The 17,293-nt window shown below is 57.2% G+C and overlaps 1 protein-coding gene across 2 annotated transcripts in view; it reads right to left on the minus strand.

Moving 5' to 3' along the window:
* Positions 1-229: 229 nt before the first annotated feature.
* SMYD3 (SET and MYND domain containing 3) overlaps positions 230-17,293 on the minus strand; it is a 520,625-nt gene continuing 503,561 nt past the window's right edge. The window contains exons 11-12 of one of the 2 annotated variants that reach the window (XM_036354753.1): positions 12,106-12,214; positions 230-519 (exon numbers count right to left, since the gene is read on the minus strand). In XM_036354753.1, coding sequence (XP_036210646.1) covers positions 418-519; positions 12,106-12,214 — 211 coding nt within the window. In that variant the 3' untranslated portion in view covers positions 230-417. The remainder of the gene's footprint in view (positions 520-12,105; positions 12,215-17,293) is intronic. The other variant, XM_036354754.1, reaches the window with a different exon arrangement.

Genomic DNA, 17,293 nt, shown 5'->3' on the forward strand with positions numbered 1-17,293 from the left:
ACACACACAGGGAAGACAACGCCTGAACACTGCTCCCGCCCAGAGGGACGGGCCTGCGGGAAGCAAGTGGGGGAACGCTGATTTTTACTTATTACCCCGAAGCACATCCAAGGAGAACGCTAACACTTATTCTGCTCTGCTTTCAACGTGACTTTCCATCATTAACGCCCAATCTTAAATGTTACAATTACCTGTGAGTAAGCAAAGGAAACAATGACCAGATGGCATTTTCAACCAAGTTTCTTGTGTTTATTATAATCGTGTTTCTCTACGGCTACTGATGCGTGTGGCCCGCACACCGCGTGTCGGCCCTGTTTACCTACACACACGGAGAGCACTGCCGGCGGGAGGGCCGCACAGCAGGCGTGCGGGGCGTGCGGCGCGGGAAGGCGGGGCAGGAGCCTCCTTCCTGCGGCCTCAGGATGCTCTGATGTTGGCATCGCACTCTTCCAAGAGCAGAATCAGGTCTTCAATCAGCCTGTGCTCCCGGCCGTGCGTCACTCTCATGATATCGAACGCCTGAAGGGACAAGAAAGGACGTTAGATCCCGGAGCAGGCGGCCCCTGCCCACTCCTCATCGTAACCCTGGGACGCCAGGGCCTGGAGACCCCGCAGGCCCACAGCGGGCGCGGTGCCGGGGTTCTCCAAGCCAGAAGGCAGGGACCAGGTGCTTGGAAAGCAAACCCACTAATCGGGTCATGCAGGGCCGCTATCCAGCCACGCTCTGGGGATTGGCAGTGCCCAGGCTGCGTGAGCTGTGTGGAGGTGTAAGAGGAGTGAGCACAATGACTAGGATGCAGATGAAGGATGAAATGCCATGCTCCCACCGCCTGCACAGAAAGTTCCACGTTTGCAGGCTGCATCGAACCCTCGCCTACACGCACGGTGATAATGACGCACGTGGCATTTTTCTGTTTTCTTTTTATGTCACATGACACGTAGCACTGGCATCGCAACAATCCCTGCCTTTGCTGTCTGTGTTCAGTCCATCGCTGAATCATGTCAACTCTACCTGCCACGCCGTTCTGGAACCTGGGTGGGCGTGTGCCCATGTCAGCGAGAGCCCAAGGGAAGTGATGCCCGCGCGTTCCAAGGCCCTGCAGCCTCCGCCTGGCGCTGAGGAGGACGGGCCATGGGCAGGCACGTGCAGGGCTCTGGGGAACAGGCCCGCGTGACCATCTGTCCGGCCAGCCTGCCTCAGGCACCAGAGATGCAGACAGAGAAGCCACCAGAAGCCACCAGCCAGAGAGCAGCCAGACCCTGGTCTGCCGGACGGCCACCCCAAGTGAATTGTTCCCACGGTGACCCGTTCCCACTCCTGCCCCACCAGCCGTGCGCTCACCTGGCGGGTGAGCCCTGCCGCATTGGGGTGTTTTGCTTTTGAGCAGTAAGAACCACAATACCCTCAAAACTGTTTTTGCAAGAAATAAACTGGAGACAAAAGTATCACCCTAACCTGCCCCAACGGGGGTGGGGCCAAAGGGACACCAGATCCACTGGGCCTGTGTGCACGTGCATGTGCCTCCGGGAGGTGGAGCGCAGCCCCTGGCACGCAGCACCGGCTCAGCCTCCGCTGAAAGTGCCATCAACCCTTTGAGAGGCACCGATGCCCAGACCCCACTGGTGGCCGCTAACCCTGCTCCCCAGTGAGGCCTGGGCTCTGGCGGCCACGGTACCCTCGGGGCTGGGAGCAGCTGACCCTGAGCCTCAACGGGGAGCAGCTGACCCTGAGCCCCAACGGGGAGCAGCAGCTGCTTGTTTTCAGCTGATCTCAGGCAGCACAGCTGCCCCTTTACTGGCGGGCGGACATGCCCTCTGGCTTGCAGGCCCCATTCGCTCAGCCGCTCTTGGGAATTTCTGCGCCTTCAACATTTTCCGTTATGAGAAGAGGGGAGGAGAGAGGAAGGCCCCCTCCACCCCCTGACCCTGGCCCCAGCAGGGAGGAGCCTGCTCTGGGAACCTGGCTGTAACCCCATGGGACCATCAGGCTGGAAACCCAGCAGGTGCGGGGACAGACCCTGGTGGTGGGATGTGTGCTGGTGACTCCCGCGGCTGCCCTGGGGGTGCACAGTATCTGTGAGAAAGGCCAGGAGGAGGTGTCTGGACAGACAGAGGAGGAGCTGGGAGAAGCCCCCACTCTGCAGGCAGCCAAGCTCTGTGAGACCCTCTGGGCTACAGATACAAACAGATGTGGGGTGCCACTCGGGGGTCAGTGTCTTATGTGTGACTCCTCCCTGCCCCTCCCCCAGGGCACCGCGGGCCCTCCATCGCCTGGGCGTGAAGGTCCGAGGCAGAGGCCTGCATGAAAGCACGACGCGAAGGGCAGAGAAATCCCTCCCTGGGAAAGTCTCTCACTTGGAATTGTCCTGTGCCCTGCCTTCTGCCACAGAGGCCGGGGACTCGTGATCTGGAAGGAAAGATGCGCAGGCCCAGGCACTGCCTGCAAAGCTCTTCGCAGGAAGAGCAAGAACCACTCTCCCCCTCCCTGCCCCCCCACGCCCCCCACTCCCCACACACACTCACAGGCAGGTCGGCCGGTCCACCTGCCCCTCAGGCACATCCACCCGCCCCACAGGCCGGTCCATCGCCTCACAGGCAGGTCCACCCACCCGCAGGCCCGTCCACCCACCCCACAGGCAGGTCCACCCGCCCACAGGCCCGTCCACCCGCCCCACAGGCTAGCCCACCCGCCCACAGGCAGCCTGCAGAAGGGCCAGCTGATCTGCCATGGCCCCTCCCTCTGGTCCTGGTGATACCGCAGGAGGCCTGGCCTTGTTCCTGGGAGAAGCTCCTGCGCCCTCCTGGTTGCACATGTGCAGGCTCCTCACCTGGAGGTGCCCTGGGCCTCTCAGAGTGGCTGCCTCTGCGGCTGGTGACAGTCCTTCACTCACTGATGGTCAGGCTGGTCTGTGTTTTCAACATTATAGGCTCTCGTCTTCCTTCCAGCCACGTTTTACTCCCAAGCGCCAGGTTAGCCGTGGCTCCCGGGCCTTCCTGCACCAGAGGCGCAGACCTGCTCACCCCAGCAGCAGGGCCTGGCTCAGCAGGAGGCTCCCTGCAGCCGCCTGGAGCTGTGGGCCAGGCCCCTTCCCCAGGAGGGGCCAGCACGACCCCCTGGTCCCCGTCCTCACATTGGCCTGAGAGGCCAAGGAGGTGACTCACCCCGTGTTCCCTCCGTGACTGCTGTGCAGCCTCCCCTTCCAACGGCCCGCAGTGACCACGGCGGGGGGCGGCTGGGGTCCCCTGGGTGTGATGGAGACGCCCGAGAGGCCCTGGGCTTCCAGTAGCGATGCCGCTGTGGGTCCTGCCTTCTCCGTTGGGTGGTGACTGTGGTCCCGGAAGCAGGGATGGCGAGGACGCAAGCCCTGGATGAGTGTCGGGCTTGAGATGGTAAGACTACAAGATCACACCCACAGGGGTGGCTGGAGCAGGGGGAAGGGAGTGCCGCTGGGGCCGAGGACTAAAGAAGAAGTCCCCACCGCTTGTGGGGAAGGTACACCTCCATGCAGGTGCCACGAGCAGACAAACACTGTCGTTCCCTCTGCGTGACGGGCCGGGCGGGTAGGAGAGAAGGAGAGGAAGAGGTGGGTTTAGTGATGAGCAAAATTCGTCAGTGGCTGTCTTCTGGGTGTGAGTGACACGCAGCGCGGAGGGCACAGTGAGCTGGAACCCCTGCTGACGGAGCACCTCTGGCCTGGGGCCGGGCCGTCCTGGGGCCACAGCTCAGTGATGTCAGGAGAGAGCCTTAGTGGTCGCCGGCCCGGGGGGCTCTCCGTGAGGCCCCAGATCTTCATCCCGGGGACAATGAGGGCTGATCTTCCCCCCAGATGAAGAGTTTACAAGAAACCCCTGGCCGCCCAGCACTGCTCCCTGGGGCTCCGTGTCCTGCTCGGCCTCCCACCTGCGCGCAGGCGCCCTGCAGAGAGGACGACTGTGGCTTCATTTCCTGCAGTCCTAAACAAAACCCATCAGGGGATGTAAAGCCGGCGCCGCCTGTGCTGGGAAAGCTATCTCTTTCCACGGAATTTTCTTTTCAGTGGGAGCAGTTAGGAGGAGCCTGCACGCCCTCGGCCACAGAGGGCTCATCCGAGGCCCGGGAGGGGGCGCTGACTCCAGCGTCGCCCAGGAAATGGCAGCCGCGATCGGCTGCGCATGACGGGCAGGGCGCACACAGGGACACAGAGGCCCCTGACCTGATTTTAAGCTCATCACAGCTTCCTCTTTAAAAAAGTAATTTTAGAATTATGGCTGTATGTTAAGTAAAATGAATTAAATCAAATTATGATTTAACGTTGCAAACAATATAGCTTTCTTATTAATTTTTAATACAAATATATTAAGCTTATCCGGGATCTCATATGCTCTCCACTGGGAGCCTGGGGGGCCCAATAAATGACTTCCTCAAGCCTGATTTAAATATGGATGTGAAGTCAGAGGGAGGAAATACATGACCCTCTGGAGTCAGATCACAAGAGGGGAAGATACAAGCATGTTTTCTCATTCTGCCTGTCTCAGGATGAGAGTAGGAGGCGAGGGGGTTTGGGGGGTTGGGTTGGGGTGGGGGTGGAGGGAGGGCAGGGGCATCCCACAGTCCCACAGCCACTGAGCAGCTCCAGGCCACAACCAGCCCATTACAGTGGCAGCAGAACCTAGAGCCTTCGCTGCACAGGGTGGGCCCTCAGGGAGAGCTCTGGGACACGGGGACAGAATCCCAGCAGGACCCTGTGTGACAGGGAGAGGTGGGCTAGGGTGCCAGGGGTGGGAGGGGACCCAGGAAGGGGCTACAGGCCCGTCCGTGCCTTCTCCCGGGGGGCTGTGCTGTGTTGCTGTGCTCAACTCATCAATCGATCCCGTGAATATGTCATGAGCCCCTGAGGAGCCCCGAAGAAGCCCTGTCTCCTCCCTGAGACTCAGTGTCCTCAACTGAGTAATGAAAATTAGACTCAAGAAATCCTAGGGGCCAACAGGTCCCAGACACAGAGCTGGGGGGGGGGGGGGGGCGTCCACGTGGCTTGTTTCCAAATATTGTTCCTGATTTCGGATTTAATTAGACTGTGGTCAGGAAATTCCCGTGAGTGACATGGATCCGTGCACGTGCGCTGAGACCTGCCTCTGGCCCAGAAGGTGGCCTGTTGGGGTCTGCGTTGGGGGCACCTGAGAAGAAGGTGATGCTGCTACGGTGGGCGGGGCTTACACACGTCAGCGAGGTCCTGCGGCGGATGGCGGTGTGAACTCTCCGACATCCTGCTGGTTTCCTGTCTAGTGCTGTCCATTGCGGACAGAGGGGTACGCATGTCCCTGCTAGAGCTGTACGGCCAGGCCGCTGTCTGATTCCCTTCCGTTCTGAGGGTTTTTTCCCGACATTTTGCCACTGTTTGGTGCGGACACACCGACTGCTATGTCTTCTGGGGAGGCTGGCCCTGTTTTCATCACATAACATCCCGCTCTGTCTCCAGTGAAATGCTCTTTGCTCTGCACTGACGTTGTCTGATACTCATGCGGCCACTCTAGCTCTCTTTGGATTACATTGTTCATCTCCTCTTCCATCCTTCCAACCTGCCCACATCACTTACATTTGAAGTGACTTTCCTTCCTATAGACAGCACAGAGTTAGGACGTTAAAAAATCCATCCTCATCTCTTTCAATTGGTGCATCAGACAATTTACTCTTTTTATGAAGGCCACTTACATCATCATGCATACGTCGTTATTAATATGTGAGGGTTTACGTTTGCCATTTTGCTTTTGGTTCATTCTAGGTTTTTCTTTTCCGTGCATTTTCCTGTGGGTTACTTATGGTTATTTTTAAATTTATTTTTATTTTGTTTTTTGGAATTCCATCTTATGTTGCTTTTGAATGTACTCCTTTGTTTAGCTTATTTTAGGGGCTGCTCTAGGTCTGACATTATATATGCAGAACTTGCCACACTCTATGGTATCATTGTTCTACCAGTTCAGAAACCTCTTTCCCATCTGTCCTTCACCTGCCCTGTTTGGAATAGAATCGTCCTAAATGCATCCGCTGTGTCCAGCTAAAGCCACAGCAGAGCGCGCTGTGACTTCTGCTTCATGTGTCAAACACAATCCAGGAAACTCAAGAGGAGACAGCCCACTCACTTCCCCGGATTTCTGCACCCACGTTCTCTCCTCTTCCCTCATGTCCCTGGATTGCTCCCCTGATCATCTCGTTTCCGCTCAGAGAATCCCTAGCATCTTCCTAGCACAGGCCTGCTGGCTACACGTCTCTTACTTTCCCCTCCTCCGACAAGGCCTGCCTTTCCCTTCAGTCCTGAGGATGTCTTTGCCGAGTGTAGGTTTTGGGGTTAGCAGTTCTTTTCTTTCAGTCCTTGTAACAGGTGCCGTCTGTCTGGCCTCCATGGCTTCTGACAGAACACCACTGCCCTTCAAACTGTTCTTCCCCTACAGGCAAGATGCCATTTTCCTCCTGCTGCTTTAAGCCATTGCTTTTGTCTTCAGCGTTCAGAAGTTGGGCTGTGATGCGTTGCGGGGTGGATTCTTTGGTTTTCCTTGTTTGGGATTCACTCAGCGTCTTGAATCTGCAGTTTATGTTGGGAGTTGCCTACCATTCTTCCTTCCGTAAAAAAGTTGCACTGCAGTGAAATCTACCCTGTGCGTATCCAGGACTTCTGCCTCACCCCGCGGAAGCTGTGCTCACTGGACAGTCACCCCGCCAGCCTCTGCCCCAGTCCCTCAGCCCTGTAGCCACTCTCGCACTTGCTGTCTCTCTGTGCTTGGCCAGGAGCTTCATGGAAGTGGAATCATCAACATGGGTCCTTCGTGTCTGGCTATTCCTTCACTTAGCACACGCTCACCCAGGTTGCAGTGTGTGTCAGGATTCCTTTCCTTTCTAGGCCGAATAACATTCCATCGACTGTACCTCACATTTCGCTTATCCATCCTCCATCCATGAGCATCTATGTTCGTGCTGAGCCTTTTACTTCTGCATGTGTCTTGAAGCTGTTTGTCCTTGCTCATCGAGGGCTTTTAGGATGGCTGCTTTCGAATCTTCGTCAGGTCCTCCTAATGCCTGTTATCTTGGAGTTGGCACATATCAATTCTTTTTCTTTTTTTTTTTTCCATTAAAACTGCGATCTTCCTGGTTCCTGTCTGAGGAGTGATTTTCAGCTGCAACCTGCACAGGCTGAGTGTCCGCTGAGGCACTGGATGTCGCGTTAGACCCCGTTTTTGCTGCTTCCTCTGGCCCTGCTCCCACAGGAGGAAGGGCCACCTCGTTTCCCCAGGTGCAGGGTCTCCGGTTCCCCACTGGCTCCCAGTCCTGCTGGGCTGCACTTCCTGGTCGGTACCTCTCTGCTTGTTTCTTGTAATAGGACTGATCACTACGCTCCCGCTTTGCTGACCAGTCTCTTCTCCTCTTCTTAGTTCAGAAACGGACGCCTGAAACGAAGGTCCATGTGGAGGTCAGCAGGGAACACTCATCGGCATCAGAGCTGGGGACTTGCGAACGCCTCTCAGAAGGCGTACTGACAGCAGGCAGGTCATCTGCCTGCCCCTGTCCTCCCCATCCCCTCCCAGCGGCCCCCTAAGTGTGATGTCAGACGCCTGCAGGCTGTGGGCACGGAGGAGTCCATGGAGAGGCCTCAGGTCTCCCCAAGCCCCTTCCCGCCCTGATTCAGCAAATGTGTGTGTGTGTGTTTGGAGATTTTTCTCTGATGAGTCAGCGGTTCACATCAGATTCCTAGACAAGAACATGAGCACAGAGGCAAGCATAGCGGCAGCAGGTTAGGAACAGGGACAAACTGCCTGCTCGAGGCCGCTCTGAGGGGCTGCAGACCGGGTGCCGCTGAGCCCACAGCGCCCAGCACGCTGCGCTCAGAGTCCCGCAGGCGCTGGGATCGCCGCTAACAGTGCAGGAGCGGGAGGGACAATGCCCAGGGCTGCGGCCTGCGCTCCCTGGTCAGGCCCAGGAGAGAGATCAACGATCCTCTCTACACGTAAGATGCTTCGACAAAATGCAATGCGAATGGGAAAACCATGACAGGGCAATGGAAGAAACGGACACGCGGTTATTGAAGGGGAAGAAGTGGGAGTTTTCCCACCCTGACCTCTGCTAGCAAGACACTCTAACAAAGCCCCTGCCTGGCCCGGGGAGGGGGTGGCAGCAGGCAGAGCACACAGGAAAGGAGCAGGCTCACCGACGAGACAGCAGGACGGGGACGCCTGCCCCGGAGGCCCAAGAGGTCAGATGGTGGCTGACGAAATCCTCCGAGAAATAGATGGAAAGAAGGGGAAGCAGAGCAGAGACAGGAGGAAGTGGGAGGGGGCCCTGCGAGGGACCCAGGACGCCCCCAGCTGCAGTCACAGGCTCTCTGAGGTGGGGGGCGGGGGGCGGGGGGCGGCGGAGGTCTACACCGGGGGCTGGGCCTAATGGAATCTGCCACACATCTCTGATTCTGCAGCTTTTCTGATCTTGTTCCAACCTTCAACCCAGCCTCTGGAACCCCAATTCAAGCTGTTTCGTCTCATTATTTCCAGAGTTTCGGAGACAAGAGAGAGTACCTACGGGTGCAGCCTAGAGAACATTGTGTCAAAGGGCAAATTATCTTCCCTTCTCCTCTCCTGAGCCCCAAGATGGTTCGGCGGGGCAGCTGTGAAGGACACACTGACCTGCCGCTGGACTTCGGGCGCACGAGCTTGTGAGGATAGGAGAGGGACGTGTTTGGGCCAAGCCCCAGCCAGCAAGTGGACCAAAGGCCCTGAGCAGACCTGGCCACCAACCAAATACGGCTGAAAACGTGGGGCGCAAAAGCCCTCCATTTACCCAAGTCCACTAGTGCACAGACAGCCTTGCTGGACCTGCTGTGCCCAGGGCAGGCGTGTCTGCTCGCGGCACCAGGCGACGCACAGGTACACCCACCGGTACATCGTGGGTCCCTGAGGAATTCCCGCTCACCTCGGGGAAACAGCCATGTCCCTGTGAGCCGCAAGGGAGTGGGCACATAGCCTCGCAGTTTAAAAGGGGAAGGCCAGGGAGAGTGCCCGGGAGGGCTGGGATGCTAGCACCCCCTGGCCCATGTGCTCCCCCAGTGCTAAGCGACCAGGTCGCTGGGGATCCTCAGAGTGAGAGTTTCTATAAGATAATAACCCGTCAGAGCACCAGGATGCTTGGGGCTTGTCAAAACGCACTCACAGCAGCAGATACTATACTTCTCAAAGCAACTCTACGGCACAGGTTGTATTCTCTCTCTCTCTCTCTCTCTTTTGGTTTTGGAGAGAATGGAGGGGGGGAGGGAGGGAGGGAGGGAGAGAGAGAGAGAGAGAGAGAGAGAAACATACCTCGCACATGGGGATTGAGCTTGCAACCGAGGTACGTGCCCTCGGCCGGAATGGAACCTGGGACCATTCAGTTTGCGGGCTGATGCTCTATCCACTGAGCTGAACTGGCTAGGACTGCTATTCTCATGTTTCAAATAAGAAAATTATATTCAAAGGGATTAAAAGACTTGCCTCAAGTCAGCAAACTAGTAAACCGAGTGCTCTCTCCACCACGCAGCACGTGGGGATGCGCGTTTGCCTTCTGGTTGATAATCAGTGACTTTTCAGAGGCAAACGGACGTCTGGGGTAAGGCCAACCCCGTCCTCCCGGCAGGCTCCCTGCTGCTGCCCCCAGACCTCCCTCTGGGCAGCCAGCAGGTGCATGTGGGCTTATCTCCGGCGCCAGGAGCAGAAGCGGCCACGCTGGTCACCAGGGATGTCCTGGAGGAGGAGGCAGCCTCACCAGGCCGCGAGGAGGACAGGGCAGAACTGGGCACGAGGGGGTGAAGGCCAGTGAGAGTGCCTGGGAGGGCTGGGATGCCAGCACCCCCTGGCCTATATGTGCCACCCCCCCCCCCCCCCCCCCAGTGAGCATCTGGACGTCGGTAGGGGCTCCTTCAGGTTCCATCTGTGCTGAGGCTGTTGGGTGCCTCCTTTGCCGGTTGTGCACACACGGCTGCGATGGAGCCTCACAGGAGGGGAGAGATGCGAATGTCTCCGGAGGCCTCTGGGGCGGCATCGGGAGCTCAGGAGCCCGAGGGGACCCGCACGCTGAGCCCCACCACAGACCCCCGTCTCCCTGGGCGAGTCTAGCGCGGAAGCCTGGGTTCCCGCCTGGAGTCACTGACCGGCTCACCTGTCTGTCTCCACTAAACGGTAAGGACAACACTGGTCTTATTTGATTAACAGAAGCATTTAATCAACACAAGTTGCATCAAATGGAACAAACTAGACCAGCTCTGCCTCCGACTGACTTTAGCCGCAGCTCCTCATTCCCAGCGGGAGGGACGCTGCCTGGCCGCTGACCTCCCCGCGCCAGCGGTCACGGGGCCAGGCCGATCGCGCGTGTCTGAGCCGCAGGGCACTTCCCGTCCCCGTGAACATGAAGGAGCCTGTGGCCACCTACAAACACCACTTGCTGGGCTGGGCACGCCCCATGCTTGGGAAATCTCCACATTATTTTTCTGTCAAAACTTGACAAAATAGACGCTGAAGAAGTATTTCTGTCTGAACGGACTGGCCGGTAAGTGTCTGCCAGACCAGAAGGGAGGTTTTCCCTGAGGCGGCGAGAGAGCGAGGTGGTCCCCGGTCGGGGCAAGGAGGGCAGACGGTTTAAAGGACGTAGAAGCCTGTGCCTTTGGAACCCGTGTGCCTCCTGCTGATCATGGCTGACTCCACTCAGGATCAGGCAGGCAGGCAGCAGCAACAGGCGCTGGGGCATCTCATGTTTGAGAATCCCTGGGGTGTCGTTTTTCTCATCTAAATGTGGTAACTGCCCCGTTATGGGACCGGCCTACCACCTGGACACCCCTGAGAGGTTAATGCAGAGCCGGGACCACTCCCTGCAGACAAGGGCCCGGTGGCCCCGAAGACCCCACGCGAGGGTCCGGTGCTCCCTGTGCAACCAGACAGCAGGTCGCTGCACGACAAGCCAGCCGGCCGGATGGGCAGGTGGGCTCTCCCGTGGAGGCCGTGGTTTGGGTGGGAGGGGCTCTGCCTGGGTGGGAAGGCCAGCACAACGGAGGCCTGGGCCTGGGGCAGGGGAGGCTCACTGGGGGGTGACGAACAAATGTCCCTCTAACAACGTGTGCCAACACTGACCCAGCTCCCATGTAGTTTCTGGGCACTTGTTAGCAATGCATTGACCGAACTCCCTCCCTCCCTCCCTCCCTCCCTCCGTCCTCCAACAACAAGGACCACTGCCTGAGCTCCGGGCACCTTGCATGGCATGAGGCTGGTGACAATGATGCCCGCAAGGACCTCAGCGTCCTGGGGGCCATGGGCCTCAGGTGCTCCGGCTCCCATGGGACACGCACTCTACGGGTAGGACCACAGGGAGAAGACAACATTGGAGCTGGGCCTTAAAGGAACAGCAGCGCTCGGCCTGGCCTGGGGTGGGTGCGGGCACAGTCACTTAAGGCAGAGGAAGTAGCTTCGCCAAGACTTCGTGTGGGCGGTTCAGGGTGTGGTAGCGCCAAGCGGCCCAGCGCACACTGGCTGTGCAGACAGGGAGGTCTGGAGGGGGAGGCTGCAGAGGGGACTGCAGACAGACGGACGGTCAAGGGCTGGCCTGACAGGCAGCGGTTTATTATGGTCTTTGAACTTAACACCACAAGACAAAACCTAAAATTCAATGATCCTTCCACCACATTCAAATTTTCCAGTCTTCTCGGGTATTTCCCAACTATTGTTCCCGACCTAATAAATCCATCAGCGAGTCAAACACCGGCATCCCTTCTACTACACCCAGTTTGACTAGAAAAGGTGGTAGAAAGAGAGAAAGTGTGATTTAATTAGGCCTTTCTGATCGGACACTGGTGCTGAGGTGTGCAGCTGAAAGTGGGAGCTGGTTGATTTTACGTCAGCAGCTTAAACTCAACCATAACGGGCATGTCTATAGCACAGCCATCAGCAAACATCACAAAGACGTTGTTTTCAGAGCTGGTTGCCAGACATTTACGGGCACGTGTGTGTGCGCACATGTGTGAGTGTGTGCACGCAGACACGTGGAAGGAGAGCTGCTAAAATTCACACGGCCTGGCCGCAGCCAGCAAAGGGCATCCGGGCAGAGGACGCGCGATGGGCACTCACCAGCCTCAGGTTCTTCATCGCCTGCGGGAACATGCCTTGATGCAACTGCAATTTGCCAACTTTCATTACCTGCACGCCTCTGACGGGGTGGCAGCCCGGGAAGAAGATCCTGGAAGAAACCACAGGGGAAACAGTCAGCGGCTCCCTCCTCTGAGGCCAGCATCGCACAGAAACCCACATGAGCGGAGCCACTGGAGCCAGAGCCACGTGAGCCGAAGCCATGCAAGCGGGAGCCACGCCGGGCGTGGCTGCTCAGGAGCCCCCGGAGGAAATGAGTGACCCTGAGGGCACAGGCGCAGGGCGGCTTCCTGCTCCCAGGACGCTGTGCATTCAGACCAAAAGGCCTGTGCCGGGCGCCTCCCCAGTGAGCACCACATGCCCCTCACCCTCCACGCACTCTGAAACCCAGCACCCGGTAGCGTGGACCAGCGGGGCCTTGTAGGTATCTGTTCAGCGAATGAATGGAAGCGTCCGGGCTCCCCATCTGGACGCCCCACACCCTCGTTTTACTGGAAGCCTTCGCACGCCAGGCTAGCGCTCCTCGCCACCCACCTCTCTTGCAGGCCCGGGGTGTTGATTTTACCGACCCCCCTGGGTCGCAGAGGCTGTGTGTGCCATGGCGCCCTGCATGTAGGGGAACTCGAGACATGCATGACCTGTTTCACCCGTAACGAATAGAGAGCGTGTGGCCGTGCAGCAAGGACTGGAGATGCAGGGCCGTGTCTCAGACCCGACACTATTTCAGTCGGTTCAAAAGCATTTTTGTAACAGATTCAACAGAAGTGTGCAGTTTGGGCTCCTTTGCCCTCCCCACCCCCACCCCCACCCCCGCTATTCGTAGGAACTGTGCTCCCGCCACAGGTGCAGGGCCATCCTGGGGCTGGGGGCACACGGCAGCATATGCACATCAAGGCCCAATCACCCCACCAGGCGCCAGGCATCCATACAGTGGTTTAAAAATATGACAAAACCAAGTACGACTTAGGGCTCCGACGGGGCCTCAATCAGTACATGGCCATGCTCAACATGCCAGCAGCCTGCATCGCCCCGTCACCAGACACGGACAGGTAATCCAGACTCATCACCGCACCGAGGGAAAAAGCGTTAGAAACTCGTTAAACCAGCGACTCTCCAGGTTGATTCTCATAGAAAACCTGGGCTCCAGCCTCCACACACACAGCAGAAGACTCGCCACCAGCTGGGTTTCACTTCAGAGCCATTTGTGGGAAATACTTATCACAGTCTTCCGTCTTCTCTGTGCAAAATCACAGAAAATTGACAAGTGCCAAATGACACTGTCTTCAGAACTCCTGTCACAGAGTAAGCCCGCTCTCAGGGCTGTTCCCTGAAGTCATTCCTGGCGTCCCACCACGTGGATAAAGGAATGTAATTTGCCAGCAGGAGGAAGGCTGGAACAGTACTGTGGGTGTTGGAGCAGGGTCTTTACAAAGCCTCATTCCATTGCTTCTCCAGATGGCACGGCGTGTCCCAGGGCAGAGCGGCCACCTTGCTCTGCGCTGGACAGTCAGTGCTTTGCAGTTGGAAGTGCCCTGTTAACACCTGCAGATTACAGCTGCTCGGCCGGAGAGGGCTCACTCGCCTGCGGGGGGAGGGCTCTCGCGGAGGCCCCGTGGCCTCAGTCTACTTGCAGCTGCCCTTACTGTGGGTCCCAGTTCCTGGGGGGCCATCTCCTCCACAGGGATTCACCCAGCCAGGCCCGTGCTGCACCGGCTCACAGCAAAGTGTTCAAGGAAGTACCATTTGTCTCCACTCGCGTCCATCTGTCCTGGGTCCTCTCCTCCGGGCTGAGGGCCTCACCAGCGATTTTCCCAGGGGTGCCTCACAGCTGCTGCCCCCCCACCCAGTGCAGTTCCCACCAGGGTCCTGCTTTGTCCAATCAAAATGCCCAAGCTCCCTTAGGAAAAGCCCAATCTCATCAAGGCGTTAAAAGAAAGCAGCCGTGTGCGATTAAATGATAGCTGTGAGTGGCTGGTGATTTCAAGGAGGCGTGTGCATGTTGCAGAAGAAATTCTTACTAATTCACGAGAATTTCTAATGGATAAAATTCAAAACAATGTGACTACGTGATGAGTTTTCATCGGTGGCAAGGAAAACTGTGGGGCACAAGTACCGCCCCGGCTTTAAGGGACCATGGTGGGCTGAGGTGCATGTGTGGGAGCTGACAGCTGAGCGCGGGGCAGCCACGGTCAGCCATGGGCTGGCCACACCCTCGGCCGGGCTCTGAAATGCCCATTACATTGCTCAGTCCGGGCAGCAAACGCGGGCTGTCTGGAAGTGCCCGAAACCACCTGACCAGACTCCAGCACAGCGACAGCCAGAGGGAAGGTGCCCAGGCACCAGGAAGCGCTTCCTTCTCAGCGGTGGGTGAGAGGATTGGATGCCATGAACCCTGAGTCTGCACCCCTCTCCTCCCCCCCGCCCCAGATCCTTCACATGATCAGGAACCAGAGGACACTGCTGGTCCTGCCTGTGGGAGTCAAGGGGTGAGAGGTGCTCCGCTTGCAACTGCCACAACGAGTGACAGGCTGTGTGGGGTCACAGATCCCTGCTTCAGCCCCTCCCAGGTACAGACGACAGAATAGCCCAGAAAAGGTGCTCTCGGCCACGGACGGGCCTGCGCCATGGGCACGTGCTTACGCCATCTGTCAGGAACTAAGTGCCGGTTAAAGGTTAAAGCATGGCTCCTTCTAGAAATGTGTTCACAGGCAGCTCCCTACTGAGGCCAACGCCCATCACCGCTCCCTTATGAACGCAGCGCTGCTGCGCAGAGGGCACGAGGCCTCGCTGTCCAAACCGAACAAGTTAGCACCGAACTGGAACTACCCGTAGTTTGCAACATGCAAGACACGGGCAAGCGAGAATTCCAATAGAAAAAGAGCTCTCCATTTTACCTGTTTCCCCCAATTCCAACCCCAGTCAACGCCTATCACTGACTTCTCTTAGCTGCTCTCAAAATATTACTGGCCAGGACTTCCCTGCTCTGGGGTTCATATTTCCTGGCTGGAAAGCAAAGTTCCTTGTATATTTTAATGAAAATAATCACCGTCTCTGATGACATTCACTCTTGGGGAACACATAGGAGGAGAATCCATTTACACGCTAATTTGTTCATTCGTTCATTCATTCATCCATTCATTCACCCACATAGACATTCAACATTGACTGAGCACCTCTATGTGCCAAACACCACAGAGATGAAGTGGGGAGTGAGCCAGCAGCGGCTCCTGTCCCGGTGCAGCTCACATCCCTCTGGACGGGCCAGACGCAGAAGAGCATGAATAAGTCTGGAGCAATGGGGAGCTTCCTAGGGCCCATGGGGGTCCATGGCGGGGCCCACGCTACCTGCAGGGCCAGGAAACGTGTCCCAGAAGAGGAGACATTTCAGTTGGGGGCTGACAGGTGAGTAAAATCAGACACTCTGGGCAGAAGGGACAGTAGGTGCAAAGGTCCTGGGCACAAAACAACAGGAAGTACTTGAGTACGGTGCCCAGCCCAGCATGTCCTGGATGGAGTGAGGGTTATGACTCAGGTGCAGTGAGGAAGGATGCACACACCGCCCCACCCTCCAGATTGGCTGGAGCCTCCCAACCCCGTTACCCACACGTCACCCCTCCTCACCTGCAGGGACTCTGTATGAACGGCCGCCTCACCCCTGCCTCACCCGCAAGGGATTCCGTTAAAGGGCTCTGAGTGCTGCACGGGGAGTGGGATCGTGGAGAAAGCCCGTGAAGCCGCCAGCACAGAGGTCAGTGAGCACGAGTGGCCCCCCAAGTCCCTCTCGGGTGCCAAGCATCACTGGCAACGCATTACTGTGACGGGCCGGGTTATCCTGCTCGGCCAGTGCCACCGCGACACAGCACGTGGACACGCAGGAGTCCCAGGCCTGGGGCACCGACGCTGAGTCTCCGCCGGTACCGAGGGTCATGTGCTGACTGTCGGGGTTCCCGACAGGGCTGCAGAGGGGGCGCTGCCCGGCGGATTATCATTTTCTATCGCTAATGAGTTCATCCGTCCTTTAGGAACGACAAGGAGAGGAGGAGGCGGAGGGAGGGAACAGGACATGACTGTGGCTCATAGAGCATCAGTGGGGTTTGCGCTGTAAAAGTTCAATTTATTAAACAGAAATGCTGGTCTTTCCCAGCCTCCAGCCAGACTGCTTCCGATACCAGAGGTCACGCGTGCTCGCAAGCTGCTGAAGAAGTGGCAGGGAGCAGCTCGCGCAGGACAGCGGCGCCCTCCAGCCCTCGGCCCTGCCTCCCTCCCGCCCTTCTCTTCCTTCTCATCTCTCTCAGATCCCCGCCTGCCTCTCTCTTCTGAGCCACACCCTCCTCCCAGCATCAGCTCTCATTCTTTCGGATCAGTGCTCCCTGTCAGGACCCATGACGCAGAAGCATCTGATTAGATGCTGTTTAAACATTCTAATTGTAACCACTGAGTGTGTGTGTGTGTGTGTGTGTGTGTGTGTGTGTGTGTGAGTGGTATGTGTACATCTTTTCCCAAAGGCTGTTCTACGGAATTCTGTTTACGTCACTGTTCTTGGCTTGCTCTCAAATACGGATGGAAGAGTGCGACCTGCATAGGGGCGTTACAACCCTCCCTCTCCCTCCAAGCATCCTCCCCTCCCCTGCCCTCTCTCATGGGAATATTTGTCGAGCACCTACAATTAGCCAGCTCTGTTCCAGGCGCTGGGTGCTGTTCCAGGTAAGTGTTACCTCAGTTAATCCTTAGAAAAATGAGGTAAACATTATTATCCCCATTTTATATGAGAAAACTGCAGCTCATAGAAGTTAAATAAATGTCCTACGTCACACAACTCGTACAGTGCAAGACTGGGCTGTCTTTAACACAACATCTCTTTTATGGCCATTAGCCGTCAGCAGACAGAAACTCCTCTGAAATCAGACTTGGTAAATGAATATGCCTAATTCTTCACCCGGAGCAGACTCCAAAAATCGGCTTATTAAAAATGACCAACAGGCAAGATCCTGATCCCTTTGGGGAAGAGTCCAGAGAAGGAATTCCTATCTCCACTTCTCAGCGAGCGTGGAATTTTGACGTTTCACTTGTTTTTCCTTTTGGGTACCAGGCTAACGAGGAAACAGAGTGAGTCTACAAATGACCCACAGCAGGACTGGGTAACTTGGTCTTTGTCGTAAGAAAGGGCGCG

This window comes from Myotis myotis, unplaced genomic scaffold, assembly GCF_014108235.1.
Source record: "Myotis myotis isolate mMyoMyo1 unplaced genomic scaffold, mMyoMyo1.p scaffold_m19_p_21, whole genome shotgun sequence".
NCBI lineage: Eukaryota > Metazoa > Chordata > Mammalia > Chiroptera > Vespertilionidae > Myotis > Myotis myotis.